General features: G+C 43.5%; 1 protein-coding gene across 1 annotated transcript in view; it reads left to right on the forward strand.

The window, feature by feature from the left end:
- The window catches only part of ap1g1 (adaptor related protein complex 1 subunit gamma 1), a 137,678-nt gene that overhangs the window by 109,766 nt on the left and 9,439 nt on the right, over positions 1–18,473 (forward strand). Inside the window, exons 19-22 of the mRNA XM_055649065.1 lie at positions 4,336–4,462; positions 5,848–5,949; positions 6,687–6,847; positions 13,519–13,617. Coding sequence (XP_055505040.1) covers positions 4,336–4,462; positions 5,848–5,949; positions 6,687–6,847; positions 13,519–13,617 — 489 coding nt within the window. The remainder of the gene's footprint in view (positions 1–4,335; positions 4,463–5,847; positions 5,950–6,686; positions 6,848–13,518; positions 13,618–18,473) is intronic.

Raw genomic sequence — 18,473 nt, forward strand, 5'->3', positions numbered from 1 at the left:
ATCATAGCTCAGACTCTCGTCTTGGCAACATCCTCGTAAATCTTTTCTGCACCCTTTACAGCGAGACAACATTTTTCCTGTAACATGGTGATCAAAACTGAACACAACACTTTAAAAGTGACCTCACCAACATCTTACATAACTGCAAAATAACCTCCCAACCTCTACACTCAATACTCTGACTGATGATGCTTCTGTCAATACTCTGACTGAAGCATTCAGCTTTCAATGTGCTGAAAGCCTTTTTGACCTTCCTATTTACCTGTGACGCAACTTTCAAGGAACTATGTACCTAGATCCCTCTGTTCCACATCACTCCCAAGAGCCTTCCCATTCACTGTCTAGGTCCAGCCCATGCTAGATTTCCCCGAATACAACAACTCGGGTTCTCTCTCTTAGTTCCATCAACCATTCCACAGCCCACCTGCCCAACCGATCAAAATCCTTTTTTATTTTTAACAACCGTTATCATTATCTACAATCCCGCCCACTTTAGTGTCATATATGCAAACTTGCTAATCATGTCATGTACGTTCTTATCCAAATCATTGATAGAGATGACAAACCGCAATGGGCCCAGCACTGAACCCTGAGGCACAACACTAATCACAGGCCTCTAGTCCAAAACAATCGCTGACTATCACCCACTGCTTCCTCCAATGAAGCTAATTTTCTGTACATTCAACTATATCTCCTTGGATCCCATATGATCTAACCTACCATGCAGAACCTTGTCGAGTGCCTTACTGAAATCCATATGTCCAACTTCAACAGCTCTGCCCTCTTTTTGGTCACATCTCTGAAAAAAATCAGGTTCGTGCAAAACCATGCTGTCGATCCTTAGTCAGCCCTTATTCATCTAAATGCATGTGTATCTTATCCCGTGGAACATTCTCTTGTAACTTTCCGACCACAGATGGTAGGCTCGCTGGCCGTGGTTCCCATGCTATCCCCTGCAGCCCATCTTGAATGGTGGCACAACATTTGCCTTGCTCCACTCTTCTGGCACCTCACCTGGATTTAATGAAGACTTGTAAATCTCAGCAAGTGCATCTGCAATTTCCTCTTGAGCTTCCCACAGTGCCCTTGGATATATTTGATCATGCCCAGGAGATTTGTTTACCTTCATATGCATCTTGATCTTCAACACCTCTTCGACTGTAATACTGACTGCTCTCAAGATACTTCCATTGACTACCCCAAGTTCCCCAGGCCTCGTGTCTTTCTCCATGGTAAAAACAGAGGATAAATACTTATGGAGGACTTGCTCATCTCCTGTGGCTCCACACAGCGTTCACCGCTTTGATCCCTGACGGATCCCATTCTCCTCCTGGTTACCCTTTTTCCCTTTTATTTTATAAAGTCTGTTGGGATTGTTGTCAATGCTCCAGGAGTAAACCTCAAGAAAATCCGGTCGGAGCCCCTGAGGCAGTTTGTCGTTGTCTACAACCTCACTGGCAGTCCAGCTCTAAAACTGGGAACTTGGAATGTCCAGGCAATGATGACCGACCTCTCTGAAAACCTACCGGACATCAGCGATTCCAGGAAAACAGCTGTCATAAATGACGAGCTCAACGTAGACATAGCCACCCTTCAGGAAACAAGGCTGGCTGACTTGGGCACACTGAAGGAGAAGGAGTACACGTTTTACTGGCAGGGGAAGGACTCTGATAGGCCCAGAGAACACGGAGTAGGCTTCGCAGTAAGGAACAGCCTGCTGAACATGGTGGAACCAGGCAGTAATGGCTCAGAGCAACTGCTGACTCTCCACCTCAACACCACCGCAGGCCCAGTCACTCTCGTCAGCGAGTATGCCCCGACACTGCCCTCCACATCAGACACAAAGGACGAGTTCTATGAGAACCTCGCATTCATCATCAGCAGCATCCCCAGCAAGGAAGAACTTGTTCTCCCGAGCGCCTTCAATGCCAGAGTGGGCGCAGGCCACAAATCGTGGTCTTCCTGCCTTGGGCAGTTTGGTGTGGGCAAAATGAATGAGAACGGACAGCGACTGCTTGAGCACTTGATGCTCTTACCATGACCTGTGCATCCTGTCACGTGCCTTCGGTACTGCAACAAAGGGGGTCTACCTGCGTACTAGATCAGATGGTAGGCTCTTCAACCTCACCCGCCTCAAAGAGAAAAGTACGTGAAGCTCTCATCAGAGACATGTTGTTTGCCGACGACGCTGCAGTTGTGTCCCATACCCAGCAGGAACTACAGTCACTGATGGACCGCTTCTATCGGGCATGCACGGACTTTGGGCTAACTATCAGCCTGAAGAACACGAACATCTTGGGGCAGGATAGAGGCACAGCCTGTCATCACCATCGACGACTACGAACTTGATGCCGTCCATCAGTTCACGTACCTCGGCTCCACCATCACCGACAACCTCTCCTTGGACACAGAGATTGATAAGAGGATCGGGAAGGCAACTACAACTCTCGCTCGCCTCACAACTCGAGTGTGGACCAACCCAAAGCTGACGGTGAAGACAAAGATAGCAGTCTACGACGCCTGTGTCGACAGCACGCTGCTGTACGCCAGTGAGACATGGACTACATATGCCAGGCAGGAGAGAAGACTCAACACCTTCCATCTGAGCAGCATCCGCCATATCCTGGGCATATCCTGGCAAGACAGAGTGTCCAACGCCGAGATCCTGTCTCGTGCTGGTCTTCCCAGTATGTACACTCTACACAGGCAGCACAGACTGCAGTGGCTGGGCCATGTCCACTGCATGGAGGATGGCCGCATTCCAAAAGACATCCTCTATGGAGAGCTGATATCTGGGAGGAGAACCATTGGCCGCTCCCAGCTATAAAAATGTTACAAGGAAGTCTGCAAGAGAGATATGAAGGCGCTCGACATCGATGTGGAGTCCTGGGAGAGCCTTGCAGCTGACCGCACGAGGTGGAGAGGCACCCTGAACCAACATCTCAAAACGGGGGAAGAGAAACTGATGAACGCAGCGGCAGACAAGCGGGCACGCAGAAAGGAGCGCAGCAACTTCAACACACCAGAGACCACACACAAATGTGACCTTTGCTACAAAGACTGTCACTCCCGCATTGGTCTTTTCAGCCACAAGCGACGCTGCTCTAGCTGAGGTTTGGAGCAAGCAGCCAACAGCTGGGATGCATCACCCATGGTCAGTCCATGACCAAGGGGAGCCTACTATCTGCCAGACCTGTCTCCTGTCCCCTTTTGCCCTGCTGATTTATTTTTTTAGCTTGCTGCTTAGTTCCTGAAACTCCTCCAGGGATACACTTGCTCTCTGCTTATATCTGCTTATACCTGCCCCGTGACGCCTTCCTCTTGACCAGATCCTCAATTTCCCTCATCCAAGCTTCCTTATGCTCACCTGCCCTGCCCGTCAGTCTAACAGGAACATGCATGTCCTGGACACTTGTCAGCACACTTTTAAACACATCGCAATTTTCTGACATACCTTTTACTTCTAACAACCTGCTCCAATCTACTTGAGTGACTTCCTGTCCCATACCTTCAAAGTTGGCCTTGCCCCAATTTGGAATTTTAACTTGTGGGCCCGCCCTGTCTCTATCCATAACTATCTTAAACCTAATAGAACAGTGGTCGCTGGTCCCAAGAGGCTCATCCGCGAACACTTCATCCACTTGCCCCAACCAATTTCCCAAGACTAGATCAAGTGTTGCCCTCTTCCGTGTGTGGCCTTCTCCATATTGCTGGAGGAAACTTTCCCTGAAAACATTTGATAAATTCCACCCCGTCGAAACCTTTGGTACTATGTGATTCCCAGTCTATTTTGGGAAAATTATAATCCCCTACCATGACAACCTTATTTGACCTACAGCTGCCGATAATCTCCTGGCATATTTGCTCTATTAATTCTCATTGACTGTTTGAGGGCATGTAGTACACCCCCAACAAAGTGATCATCCCTTTCTTGTTCCTCAGCTTCACCCATATAGCCTCGCTAGACATAAGGTCCGTAATGTCTCCTCTGACCACTGCTGTGACATCATTCTTAACCAATAAGTCAACAGCCCTTCCTCTTTTATCCCCACTTCTCCTGAAGCACCGTACTCTGAAACATTGCGCTGCACGTTTTGCTCCTAACCAGGTTTCTGTATTGGCTACAGCGTTCCTCATCTGCTTTGCCCATCAAGCATCTAGCATTAAAATAAGTGCAACTCAAAACAGCATTCCTTCCTTGCTCCCTGCCTTTCTCCTGTCTAGTCTGTCCACATTCTGTAAGGCAGCAATCCTACTGTTGCGTCACTGTGCTGCCCTAACATGTTGGGTTTCTATTGTCTTATGATGATGTGTACAATGCAATTTCTGTTTCAGGCTAATGACTTACTGGATTTGCTTGGAGGTTCTGATGTGACGCCAGTGATTCAGACTCTCCCACCCAGTAAACCAAACTCAGTTGGAGGAGAACTTCTGGATCTGCTGGGAGGGCTGGATTTATCAGGTTAGCTTCATGTGTACTTTCTCAAGTTAAGTGTAAGGCACAAAGAACTTTGAGGTTTAAAAAGCACAATTAATTAAAACACTCCAACTCCACTTCCTATCCCCATACAAATCTTTCTGTCCTGGGCCTCCTGCATTGTCAGAATGAGGCCAAATGCAAATTGGAGGAACAGCAACTTTGGCAGCTTACAGCCCAGCAGTGTGAATATTGATTTATCTAACTTCAAGTAACCCTTGCGTCCCCTCTCTCTCTCTCTCTCTCTCTCCATGCCTCCCCCACCCTAAACATTTTATTAGTTTCACCGTCATCCTGTGAGGTTCACTCTCTGTGTAACTAGTTATCACCTACCCCACAGCCAACAATGGACCATTGTGGGCTCCATCGTTCCTTGATCATCGTTTTTTTGCGTATCTTTCATTAATTTGCTCTATGTGCCTTCTATATCTCTCATTCCCCTTTCCCCTGACTCAGTCTGAAGAAGGTCTCTACCCGAAATGTCACATATTCCTTTTCTCCAGAGATGCTGCCTGACCCACTGAGTTACTGCACCTTTTTGTGTCTATCTTCCTGCAATTTCTTGTCCAGCTTCCACACAGCTCCAATGGAAAATGTTGTGGAACTGGAAATATCAAGTGTTGAAAAGTCAGTGGCATGCATATATGGAGAATACATGTTTATGTTGTTACAAATATAAGTAAAATTGAAGATAAAAACACTTAGCAGGGCAAGTGGCCTCTATGCATGGAACAATCAAATTGGTGCTTCAGACCAGTGACTTCCTAAGAATCATTTGGGACTGGCTTTGGAAAACATGCAGAGGTGGTTTACCCGAATGATCCCTGGTTTAGAGGGTAGTGGCTACAATGGGAGATTAGACTGACTTGAGTGGTTTTCTCTGGAGCACAGGAGGTTGATGTGAGATCTAATAGAAATATATATATATAAAAACATTAGACGGAGAATAGGGTAAATGGTCAGAACTTTTTTTTCAAATACTAGAAGACTTAGCTTTAAGTTAAAAGAAAAGTTTAAAGGAGATATATGGGGCACATTTCTTTACACAAAGGGTGGGGAGTGCCTGGGGCAGGCTGTTGGAGGAGGTGGTGGAGCAGATATGACAGTGGCATATAGGAGACTTTTAGATAGGCACATGGATCTGCAGTAAATGGAGGATATGGATGATGTGCAAGACAGATAAATGTTCATCACAGACAATATTGGCCATGGGGCCTGTCCCTGTGCTGTACTATTCTTTACTCTCGTAAGCATTGCCATCAATCCCATTCCCTTTCTTAATTCCCAATAACCTGTTCTGAGATTCCTATCAACTCGCCCTATATAAATCTGGCTCGTATGAAGATCAACTAAATTGTTTTTATTTGCAGGTGGCACCTTGCCATTAGGTGTCCAAGCTCCACAATTCTCACAGACACCATTTCTATTGGATAATTTAGCATCTCAGCCAGTCTTCAATGATCTAAGTTCAGGTAAGTTTTTAATTTCAAATGAATGGCTCAATCTTATTCCATGCCATTTTACAGTCCTGACATAGCTTGAGTATTGCTTAGTACATGCTGGTCATTGTACAAAGGTAATCTGACAAGGAGCAAAATCTTTCAAGATGACGAAAGATAGCATCTGGGCAGAATTAATATAATATGGCTTTTATAGAAATCAAGGGTTTAGAGTTTTAAAAAAAATGCCCAATTATTCTCAAAGTCCTTGAATTTTGTCGATATTTACGAGCAAACTACAAAAATGAAGAAGAGGAAGAGAGGGAGAAAAGATAGATGGATAGAATTATAGGCAGCTGGACATTCCAAACAAAGTTGATGTATTCCAGAACTAGGTAGCAGCAGGAAACAACACCGGTTACCAGTATGCCAAGCGGAGGTAAAAGAGTGATTGAATAAATCTGAAACAGTATTGAGTTTGACCAAAACTGAAATGTTACACATCTCAGAAATCTGACTGTGCAAAGTGCACCCAGTGCAAATTATTCAACAGCACTTTGAATAATTTTGAGATCATTTTTCGAGTTAAAAGCAAAGCTGTTAAAGTTGAAAATACATTTGGATAGACATGTGGTCCACCATTTGAGGAAGCATGGCAATTTGATGGAAATGTAGAACTTGGTTCATGATGAAAATTAGATATTTGATGCTGTAAAGGTGGAAATGTTTTAATTAGGAAAACTACAGTTGTAACTTGTTTTATTCCACAGGCATTCCTCCTGTTACAGCATACAGTAAAGGTGGTTTAAACATTGATTTTAACTTTGAACGTTCCAATACAAATCCTAATGTAACTGTTGTTACTATAAATGCTACCAACTCGACAGAAGAGGACATGATGGACTTTGTATTTCAAGCTGCAGTACCAAAGGTATTTGTCTGGTTGAACCTACTCTTGGGCCAGGGTCCTTGCTGTTTAGTAAAATGCCTTCATTGTTGTCCCATACCCATGACTTCAGGGGGACAGTCAAAGGACGATTGATCAGTTGGAAAAGGGATTTTGAAAAATTGCACTTTTACATAAAACTTTGCATTCGACTGTATTTAAAGGATTTGCATGAAAATATTATGAAAGGATTCCCAATTGTTTTCTGTTCATTCTTGGAATTTGAGTCATATAGCCAATAGAATCTAGAAATGTAAAATGTCGCTATCCAACTTTGAACTGCTGCTGTCTATTTAGTGACGTTTCAGTGATAATGCTGAGAATTATGATAGAAATTTACTTCACGAGAAATTAATTCAGTCCTGTAAGTACACGGTCGGCAAAGTGGACCTCGTCTTACTCCTTCTGGTTTTTGGTCCATAGCTTTGTGGTTTATGGATCCTCACATGATCCTTGATGCCTTTAAATTCAATTAAGGCATCTGCATCCACCTCTTCTTCTGGCAATGAATTCCAAACTTTAATTACACTGTTTGACATGTGTGGAAACTCCTTTAATCCTTCTAATCAGATCTAATCTCTGCCCCTTAGTGATTGTCTGAAGTAGTTCTTTCCTATACAACCCGTCTAGGCTCTTAAATATCCTTGGACATGTTTATCTAATTGTCCAAGATTGTTCAAGGAAAACACCCAAAATCATCAGTCCCGTGTCACTATAATTAGCAAGTTCGGTATTCCGAAAAACACAAGGAATCATGGGATTTGTCAAAGGTCATTCACCATAAAGAAAAAGCAAGAAGCGCTGGCTGAAGAAACTGAATAAATTATTTTTATTCATAATTTATGTGTAAAGATATATTTAATCTGAGGAACGGGTGTGCCGTGTGGTCACATTATAGGAATGTTAATGTATTCCAGACTGGATCACAACGATGATAGTTTCTGAGTCGAATGTCACTATTCTGCTCATTTCAAGGCAATGGAATTCTTCAGCCTCATCTATGAATACGATTGAGCAATGAGATTCTCGATTCCAGAGAGACTCCCATAAATGGTTAACTTCTCATCTCCCCCCCAAAGGACCAGGTAGCGGGAGAGCGGGGTGTAACAGCAAGAGAGAGGGGTCAGATGTGGGTGGGAGACGGGTGAGAGCGTGCACACATCCGCAGCCAGGATCGGACCCGGGTCCCCAGTGCCACAAGTGGTGCCGAATCGCTACTGGACCGTACCCCCGGGGGCCTGGACCGACGACACCAGCAGCCCCAAGCCCACAGCCAGCGCAGAGAAGAAGCGCCAACTCCAGCCCAACCCCGCTCCAACTCCCGAGGAACCCGCGCCTCGATGGGCCTGGGACCGCCAGCCAACCCCCTTCAGTGCTGGCAAAAGCCGAGCACCAGCCATTAACTGGGATACACAGAATGTGCTGCAGCAGCTCAGCTCAGCTGCTCTTTCCTTGTGCCGGCTGCAAGCCCGGCCCGACACCTCCGGCCACTCCCGAACAGCATCTCAACAGCACCTGTAATTACGCTCCTAGTCTTACCCACCTAGTCTAGTTCAGTAAAACACTGAGTCAAGCACTGGTTCAACTATTCTTTATTCTTTCCAAACACAAACGAACTTCCTATACAATACTGTCTGCTGCGGGTCCGATCCTTGTCTCTACTCGTCTCTACTCGTCCAAGCCCTTCAGCCTCGTGCGAGCAGACACCTCCAGCAGGTCACACGATCCCAAGTGCACCTCCAGAAGGCCAACCCCGATCCTTGTGGGGTTCACTCTTTTATAGGGCATCGGACCCGTGGCGTGAACCTATATGGGGGAGGCAGCCCCTACAAGCCAATCACACATATCGATCATATTATACAGTTTTTGACAGTTCCCTAAACCAATCACAAAGTACCCCATTACAATGTTTCCACAGAAGTTTCTAGAAGGAAGACAGTTAACTAAAGTAAAGAAACATTTTTCCCAGTTGTATAAACAATTTGAACAAGGCTTCACACTCTAACCAATCATCAAATAGCAGCACAAACACTCTGCAACATAAATAACAATACCTTTTTACACCCCCCCCCTCTATAACCAATCCTAACCATGCATTTGCAGACCTTCTTATCTCTTTCTGCAAACCCTCATACATTTTAACAAAGGAAGGACATCTGGACCTCACCCAAAGGGGATGACCCACTGCGGCGACCCAATTGGCGAGTTTAGGAGAGTTTGAAAAAATGTCATGTTGAAGACCTTTGACTATGTTGAAGACTAGCTACGAATAGGGAAAATTGGACACCAAATAGTGGAGAGTGAAGACGACCTCCTTCAATCTCCCTTCGACCTCCCTTCGACTATGTTGAAGACTATCTACGACTACCTTTGACTACCTTCAAATACCTTTGACTACCCTCGATTACCTATGAATAACTTGCCGACCTTCTACGACCTACTTCGACTAAACCTACGAGTAAAAAAATATAGATTTTTTTTTCCATGGCGACCTTTTTTTACTTGAGGGCATTTTTCAACATGTTGAAAAATACTAGCTGAGGCCTCGAGTACGCAGGGACTACTCTCGGCATGAAGGAGAGTTACAAAGACCTCCTAGGACCTCGTGTCGACCATGCTGCGAGTATGAGTTGAGGGCAAACTCGCCAGAACTCGCGGATTAGGTCGCCACAGTGGGATAGCTCCTTTATCCTCAACTTCCATTTATGGTTCAGGCTCTTTGGAGCCGTGACTCCCAGCTTGCAACTTTCACAGAAATAAACCAAGCAGACCCTGCAAATACAGAGATCCTCCATTTTGTGACCTCTTTAATTTAGCCAATATTAACACACCCGCAGGGCCAGAGACCCGGGCCCGACCCCGACCCCGACCACGAACGAACACGATCTCGCTCACTCACCAAAGCATAAAGCAATAAAAACAACAAAATAATCTAAGCTTTTAACAAATACAACTATTTCATAGTTTGAAAGCACTATTTTCTTACCTAGAAGAATCAAAGCTGGAAAAAGTGGAAGAAATGAAAGTGTCTATGTGCACAGTTCCACTGCTTTCCAGCAATGTTTATGCATAATGACCTTTGACCTGGGCAGGCACAGTAGGAATACAGAACTCACTTATTTTTCAGCTCTGCAATATCCTTGTAAATATCCTCTGCATTCTCCATGCTGCTATAATTTTATATACTTCCGTCAGGTCTCCCGCAACCTCTGGCGTTCCAGAGTAAACAATCAGAGGCTGTCCAATCTCTCCCTATTGTTGATAGCCCCTAATCCATGCATCATGCTGGTAGATCTCTTCTGCACCCTTTCCAAAGGCTCCACATCTTTCCTGTAATGGAGTGACCAGAACTGCACACAATACTATATAGGTTTTCGCAGCCTAACCAAAGGCCGATAAAGCTGCACCTTGACATTCTGACACTTGTCACCTTGACCAACGAAGCAAGATTACATCTCTATCTACTTGTGTTGTCACTTTCAGAGAGTTATGGACTTGGACCCCAAATAACCCTCTGTACATATTTATTTGGACATTTATTTAGGCACATCATTATTTAAGTTTAATGGGAATCTGAGGGGCAACTTTTTCACACAGATGTGATGGGTTTATGGAAAGAGGTGAAAGGGGAGGTAATTGAGGCAGGCACTATAACAATATTTAAAAGACATATTTGGACAGGTATACGTGCAGGAAACGTTTAAAGAGATATTGGCCAAATGCAGGCAGGAGGTACTAGTGTATTTGGGACATCTTGGTTGGCATGGGCAAGCTGGGTCAAAGGATCTGTTTCCCTGCTGTATGGCTCTGACCGTAGTGTGCTCAGCATTGTTGGAAAAGCGAAGATCACATGATTCTGTGGCCTATTCTACTATGGAACCATCATGATTCAGTCACTGCTACACACATCCAAACCTGAAAGCAACAGGTGAGGTTGAATTTAATTCAGCAGTTCTTCCTTGCTCCCTGCCATGCCTGTCCCTGTCCACTCAATTTGCTTTCATTGCCTTCAATACCAATTTTCAACCTCTCACCTGCCTCACTCCTGCAATTGATCCAATCTCCCTGCCAATTGGGTTTAATCCTTGAATAGGTAGCACTGGCAAACCTACCACCCAGGATATTAGTTTTCCCAACAGTCTCATGGCATTCTCTGTGGCAGAAGAAGAAGGATCCTGACCCGAAATGTGCTCCAGACATGCTGCCTGGCCTGCTGTGTAACTCCAGAACTTTGGCTTTTTTTCCAGTCCAAAATGCTGTGAGATTAATTTATTACCTCTTCAATCTGCTGCTCATCCCCAAACTAGTCTATGTTTTCTGGTGGAGAAACTGAGTTACTGTTGACAGTCGCTAATTTAGGCGAACGTCAAGGTAGAGCTGGGAGACTGTAGTTCAAGAAGCTTTACAGTAATCAGAACAAAGCAGCCTGCTTGTTTGGCACTCCATCAATTACCACAAACATTTATTCCATCCACCATTAGCACACAGTGTCACCTACACTATGCACTGTAATCACTCTCTCTCAGACTGCAACAGCACCTTTCAGACCCGAGACCTTTACACCAAGAAGGGAAGGCAACACATACAAGAGGACGCCATCACTTTCACTATTCACACATGAACGCAAATGGACCTGACCTTGCATTCTCATTGTCTTGCATGCATCTATCAAATGCATATATAAAGCCACCAGACCAGAACTACTTGCAGACAAACTGTAACTCTTGCATTCTTCACTCTTCTGTGTCCCACCCTTTCCCAGATCCCATTCCCCTCTGCTTCCCCTTCCATTTAATACTACCGTCTCTCATTATCCCTCTTGTAAACTGCCATCTCAGCCCCTTTTCTCAGCCAGTCCTCACCTCTTCCTTTCTACACAGAGAGCCCACCCTATCTCAGTGTACCAGTCACCTATCTATTCTCTTGCAATGTGATTGTGTTCCCTTTCATCCGCCTCTATCAGTAATCCCATTTTCACCAACTCATCTCAGCAGCTGTACTGTCTTAGATCTGCGGCCTAATTTAAACAGCTCCGAATCTCCCACAGAAAATCATTCAACCAAACCTGTTGCATGTCATAGGGTCATATTTATCACATGCTACATGAAAGGCGTGATGGATTTTCCAGTTGTTTAATCCTGCAAAAACCTCTAACGTACTGGTTTAAATCCTCCCAAGGAAACTTGTTACATTCTAAACATCTCCAGCACAAGGTTGAGATGAAAGCTATTCACTTTATCTTACCTTGCTCATTCCTGTGACTGCAGTTGCTTAAGTAGTGCAGTTTCATCTCCTGGAAAATATATCCATGTATATCCACGCTTTGTATAATTGAAAGTATTTAACTATTAGAACATAATTAAAATGAATTATAAACATAGAGTAAAGTTAAGGTTAAGAATTCCCATTCATGTGAATGTGGATGTTAATTTTAGGTTCTATCTGCTTAGCGTAAAATTACAGAGGTGCATTATCAAGCAAAGCAATGGAGTTTAGCAGCAAATATATTTTGTGCGGAAACATGATGCCAAGTTAAACCATCTGCCTTCATATGATTGATATCCCTCTATTGCATGCACTTCTATGTGCCTCTAAAAGCCTCTTAAATGCTGCTATTGTATCAGCTTCCACCAACACCCTTGGCAATGCATTCTAGGTCCCCACCGCACTCTGTGTAACAAAAACTTACCCCGCAAATCTGCATTAAGCTTTTCACCACTCACCTTACAGCTATGTTCTCTAATGTTAGACATTTACGCCCTGGGGAAAAGGTTCCCTATCTCTGCCAATCATAATTTTATATACCTCTATCAAGTCTCCAGAGAATCTGGCATTCCAGAGAAAAGATAACGTTTCCCAGTAGGTGAAAACCTTCTAATCCAGGCAGCATTCTGGTAATTGACACAAAATGCTGGAATAACAGCGGGGCAGGCAGCATCTCTGGAGAGAAGGAATAGTTTACCCCATTCTGGTAAAACCTCTGCACCCTCTCTAAAGCCTCCAGATCTTTCCTGAAATGTGGCGACCAGAACAGGACTTGTGGTTTGATTGTGAGAGTTGATACTAAAGAAGCAGATTGATACTAAAGAACCATAGTTTTCTCATTTTGACTCATTTATAGACCCTTCTAAACTTTAAAATAAGACACTAATAACACCACCTTTCCCAGTTTCCCGACCATTTAATTTTACCAAATCTGTTGGAAATGCTGCTTGAAGAGTGTGTAGTCGGCAACCATAAAGAAAGGTCAAGATTTTGACCTAGAATTTTAAAGTTAAAATAATAATGTATTTCCAACAATGCGTGGACAATGCATTCGCAGAATCTTCTCAATGGTAGTGGTTGACATGTTAGGTCATGCTGTCAGACCTAGTGACTGTAGTCATGCTTTTTGAGTGAGTTTCATGCAAGATGAGGTGTTGTGTTGCTTTTTTTGGTTTGGCTGTATGGCAAATCAAATTCCTCGTATGATTTACACACTTGTTTTGTTTTCATACTTGGCTAACAAAAAAAATCAATTACAATTACAATTAATTACAATTTTAGTTTTCTTCAAGAGAATGCACATTTTATGTTAGTATTGATTAAAGTCATAGTTGCTATCTGTACTGAGCAGATTCAATCATATCAATTTAATGCTTTCTTTATTTCTGTAGACATTTCAACTGCAGCTTCTTTCTCCGAGTAATAACGTAATTCCAGCACGAAGTGCAGGAGCTGTTACACAGGTCATTAAAGTGCTTAATCCTCAGAAGGTATGTTGCAGATTTTGCATAAACATTTCTATTTGTTGTCTATCGGGTAAATTTTGTGTGTCATCTTCCAAGTGTAACTTGAGTTAACACAGTTCAGCGAACATCTAAAAATCCCAATGTACAGAAAATGCAAGTAACATTCAGCAGATCAGTCAAAAGAAACGGCCAACATTTAAAAAAGTGCTGGAGTAACTCAGTGGGTCCGGCAGCATCTTTGGAGAACATGCGTGACATTTCAGGTCAGGACCTTCTTCGGGCTCGACATTTAAGTCTCATGAGACCAGGGAAAACTTAAAAACAACAGACACGTTTAAATTACAGAGAAAACAGATGTGTGAGGAAAAATAAAAGAATATATGATGGGTGGACTTTTGTGCAAAAAGACAAACAACCAAACAAACTATAAACACAATCATAAACACACATATTCTTTTACATAATAAATAATGGAAGGAAAAACATTCAGTACAGTTAGTCCCTGGTGAGATAAGCGTTTACAGACCGAATGGCCTCAAGGAAGAAACTCCTTCTTAACCTCTCCGTTCTCACCGCATGGCAACGGAGGTGTTTGCGTAGAAATAAAGGAAAATGGCGAGAAATTGAGAAAATGATGGACGGTCAAAAGTCCTTTCTTGGTGCTATCTCTCTGACTGAAATTGATCTCAAGTTGTTGAAATTGGTGCGGTTTGCTAAGAACAGTAACAAACTAACATGGAAGATGAGATGTTACTTGAACTTACATTGGAGTTTGTTGGAACAGCTTAATAAGGCGAAGATGGTCAGTTAGAGTAGCGTAGGATTAAGAATTTGTTTTAGACAACTTGAATGTTGCAGACACTGGCGTTCTGCAAATCGTTCGCTCAGTCTGCATTTAGTTTCTCCTGTTTAGAAGAGAACACATTGTGATCAACAAGTGAAATTAGAAAGAGATTGAGTTCTGTGTAGGAGCAAGAAGCAACAGAAGTACCAGAAAAAGAGGTGAGGGAGGAGGTCTGAGAATGTTTGAAACAGGATGAATCTCAGAGAAAAACTTCATGTAAAACTTAGATTTGTACTGACTTTTAAAACTAAACATTTGATTTGAAGGAATTGAACAAGATTTTTTTTTAAATTATTCATTCCTGGGTCGTGTCTCCGACGCTGGGCTGCTGCTTGGGGCAGAGTGGACACAGGCCCTTCTGTCCACGCCGACCAGCGATCATCCGTACACTAGTTCTATTCTATACACTAGGTACAATTTACAGAAGCCAATTAATCTACAAAGCTGCACATCTTTAGAAATGTGGGAGGCAACCCGAGCACCCGGAGAAAATCCACGTTGTCACAGAAGGAATGTGTAAACTCCATACAGACAGCAGCCACAGTCAGGATCGAAACCAGGACTCTGGCGCTGTAAGTCAGCAACACTACTGCTGCGCCACTATGCTGCCGCATATGAAATAACAAATCAAATGATACCACTGTGGTTTTTTACTCTATCAGAAATAGGTGGATAAAGCTGTGGGGGAGAATACCGGCAGTGCTATGGACTCGAGGGCCTGAGCTATACAGAGCAATTGAGCAGGCTTATAGAGGGGTGGTCTTATAGAGGTTTACAAAATCATGAGAGGGATAGATTGGGCATCACGCATCGTCTTTTGCCCAGAGTAGGGGAATCTAGAACCAGAGGATATACAATGCCCTCTATAATGTTTGGGACAAAGACCCGTCATTAATTTATTTGCCTCTGTACTCCACAATTTGAGATTTATAATAGAAAAATCACATGAGGTTAAAGTGCACATTGTCAGATTTTAATAGAGGCCATTATTATACATTTTGGTTGCACCATGTAGAAATTACAGCAGTGTTTATACATAGTTCCCCCCCCCCCCCCCCCCCATTTCCATTTCAGGGCACCATAATGCTTGGGACACATGTCTTCACAGGTGTTTGTAATTGCTCAGGTGTGTTTAAATGCCTCCTTAATGCAGGTATAATAACAGCACCTAGTCTTTCCTCCAGTCTTTTCATCACCTTTGGAAACTTTCAATGCTGTTTATCAACATGAGGACCAAAGTTGTGCCATAAAAGTCAAATAAGCCATTATGAGGCTGAGAAACATGAATAAAACTGTTAGAAACATCAGCCAAACCTTAGACTTACCAAAATCAACTGTTTGGAACATCATTAAGAAGAAAGAGAGCACTGGTGAGCTTACTAATTGCAAATGGACTGACAAGCCAAGGAAGACCTCCACAGCTGATGACAGAAGAATTCTCTCCATAATAAAGAAACATCCCCAAACACCTGTCCGACAGATCAGAAACACTCTTCAGGAGTCGGGTGTGGACGAGGAAGTGACTTGGAAAATAACCTCATTCTTGCCAAGAAGTGACTGAAGGACGGTTCCCCCCGCCTTGCCCTACCTGTTTCCCCCCCACATTAAATACTTGAAAAAAACGCTTTTTTAAATGCACTATAAACATAACAAAATAAAAAAAGACAACCAGACCATGGGCGAAGGCAGCTAGTAACAGCGCCACCGGTCATCCTAGCTGAAGAGAAAACTGAAGGGGACTAGCCCACAAAACAAACATAAGCTAAAGATGGCTGCAATACAGGCCTGGCAGAGCATCACCAGAGAAGACACCCAGCAACTGGTGATGTCCATGAATCGCAGACTTCACGCAGTCATTGCATGCAAAGGATATGGAACAATATACTAAACATGACTACTTGCATTTACATGACCTTGCTGTGTCCCAAACATTATGGTGCCCTGAAATGGGGGACTATGTATAAACACAGCTGGAATTTCTACATGGTGAAACCAAAATGTTTTAAAATGGCCTTTATTAAAATCTGACAATGTGCACTTTAACCACATGTGATTTTTTTCTATTACAAATCTCAAATTTTGGAGTACAGAGGCAAATAAATAAATGATGGGTCTTTGTCCCAAACATTATGGAGGGCACTGTAGGTTTATGGTTAGGGGGGACAGATTTAATAGGAACCTGAAGGGTAACTACCGGAAAAGGTTGTTGAGGCAGGTACAATTGCAACTTTTAAGAAACAATTGGGCAGGCACATGGAAAAGTTAGCTCTGGTGGGATGCAGGCCATACGCAGGCAGGTGGGACTAGTTTCAATGGAACATATTGGTCGGTGTGGGTGGGCAAGTTGGGTCAAGGGGCCTATTTCTAAGCTTTATGACGTCATTCAAAAGAAATGATGAGTGTAGTCTCGTTGTGTATCTGCGGGTGAAAAATAAGGACAGCAACTCCAAGGAAATCTGAATGTCAAATGATACCATGGGTTGCATAAAATGGGAACCATAAGTCACACATAAAGAAATTAAAAACAATGATGCCCTTCAGGAATATAACATGTCTAGAGCGGTGACTTAAAATCAATTGAAGGGCAAAGAGGGTGGAAGATATCAGTGGACCAGTTGAAATGCCACAGGAGGGGTACCAGGGATCAGAGAGGGGGAGCAGTGAGAGAGGATGTCACATAACTCTTGTTAAGAGAGGAGGATTATTGGAAATCACAGAAGGAGAGCAGGTACAGATGCAGTAGTTGTAACACCTGTCCCTATACCCCCCCCCCCCCCCCCCCCCCATCTAGGTGAGACAGATCTAGCCTCATCTATTCCATTCGGTGCTCCCAATGTGACCTCCCTTACCAAGTGTAAAGTGAGGCCAGGTGTGGATTAGATTTGCACTTGGACCACCTCGGCCTGCTTGATCTCCTGGTTGCTAATCATTTTAACTTCCATTTCCATACTGACCATTCTGTCCTGGAATCATAAATTAAAGATAAAACCGTAAATATACAAGGGGATCTGATGGAACGTTTCCTTATCATGTTCACAGAATGTTATAGGATTTGAGTATAGGAGCAGGGAGGTTCTTCTGCAGTTGTACAGGGTCTTGGTGAGACCACACCTGGAGTATTGCGTACAGTTTTGGTCTCCTAATCTGAGGAAAGACATAGCAGGTTCAACAGACTGATTCCTGGGATGTCAGGACTTTCATATGAACAAAAACTGGATAGACTCGGTTTGTACTCGCTAGAAGTTAGAAGATTGAGGGGGGATCTTATAAATGCTTACAAAAATCTTAAGGGGATGGGCAGGTTATATGCAGTAAGACTGTACCCAATGTAGGGGAAGTCCAGAACAAGGGATAACAGTTTAAGGATAAGGGGGAAATCTTTTAGGACCGAAATGAGGAAAACTTTTTTTCACACAGAGAGTGGTGAATCTCTGGAATTCTCTGCCACAGAAGGTAGTTGAGGCCAGTTCATTGGCTATATTTAAGAGGAAGTTAGATGTGGCCCTTGTGGCTAAAGGGATCAGGGGGTATGGAGAGAAGGCAGGTACAGGATACTGAGTTGGATGATCAGCCATGATCGTATTGAATGGCGGTGCAGGCTCGAAGGGCCGAATGGCCTACTCCTGCACCTATTTTCTATGTTTCTGTTTCCCAGAAGTGATCAGTTTTCAATTTACTGCAGCATGAGAGAGGGAATAAAGCAACTGTAAACTCAGGGTGAAAGAAATGGATGGGATTGGCCCTTGGAGGCTAGGGGGGGAGAGGATGGGGGGGGAGAAAGGCAGAGAGGGGAGGAGAGGGATGGGGAAAGGGGGATAGGGGGTGGAGAGGGAGAGAGTGAATTTCTATGGGGAAGGGAGGGTAACAAAGAGTCTGCATGAAGTTTAGGACAGAGGGGTGAGGGTAGTTTCAATAACTGCGTCTCAAACTAACTGCTATGTTCAGTAGACAGAATATTGCTTAAATATATAAATATAATTCAAAGTTCAGTTCGTATGTATTATTATTTCCATTTATTAACTATGGCAATAGATGT

Source organism: Leucoraja erinacea, chromosome 17 (genome assembly GCF_028641065.1).
Source record: "Leucoraja erinacea ecotype New England chromosome 17, Leri_hhj_1, whole genome shotgun sequence".
NCBI lineage: Eukaryota > Metazoa > Chordata > Chondrichthyes > Rajiformes > Rajidae > Leucoraja > Leucoraja erinaceus.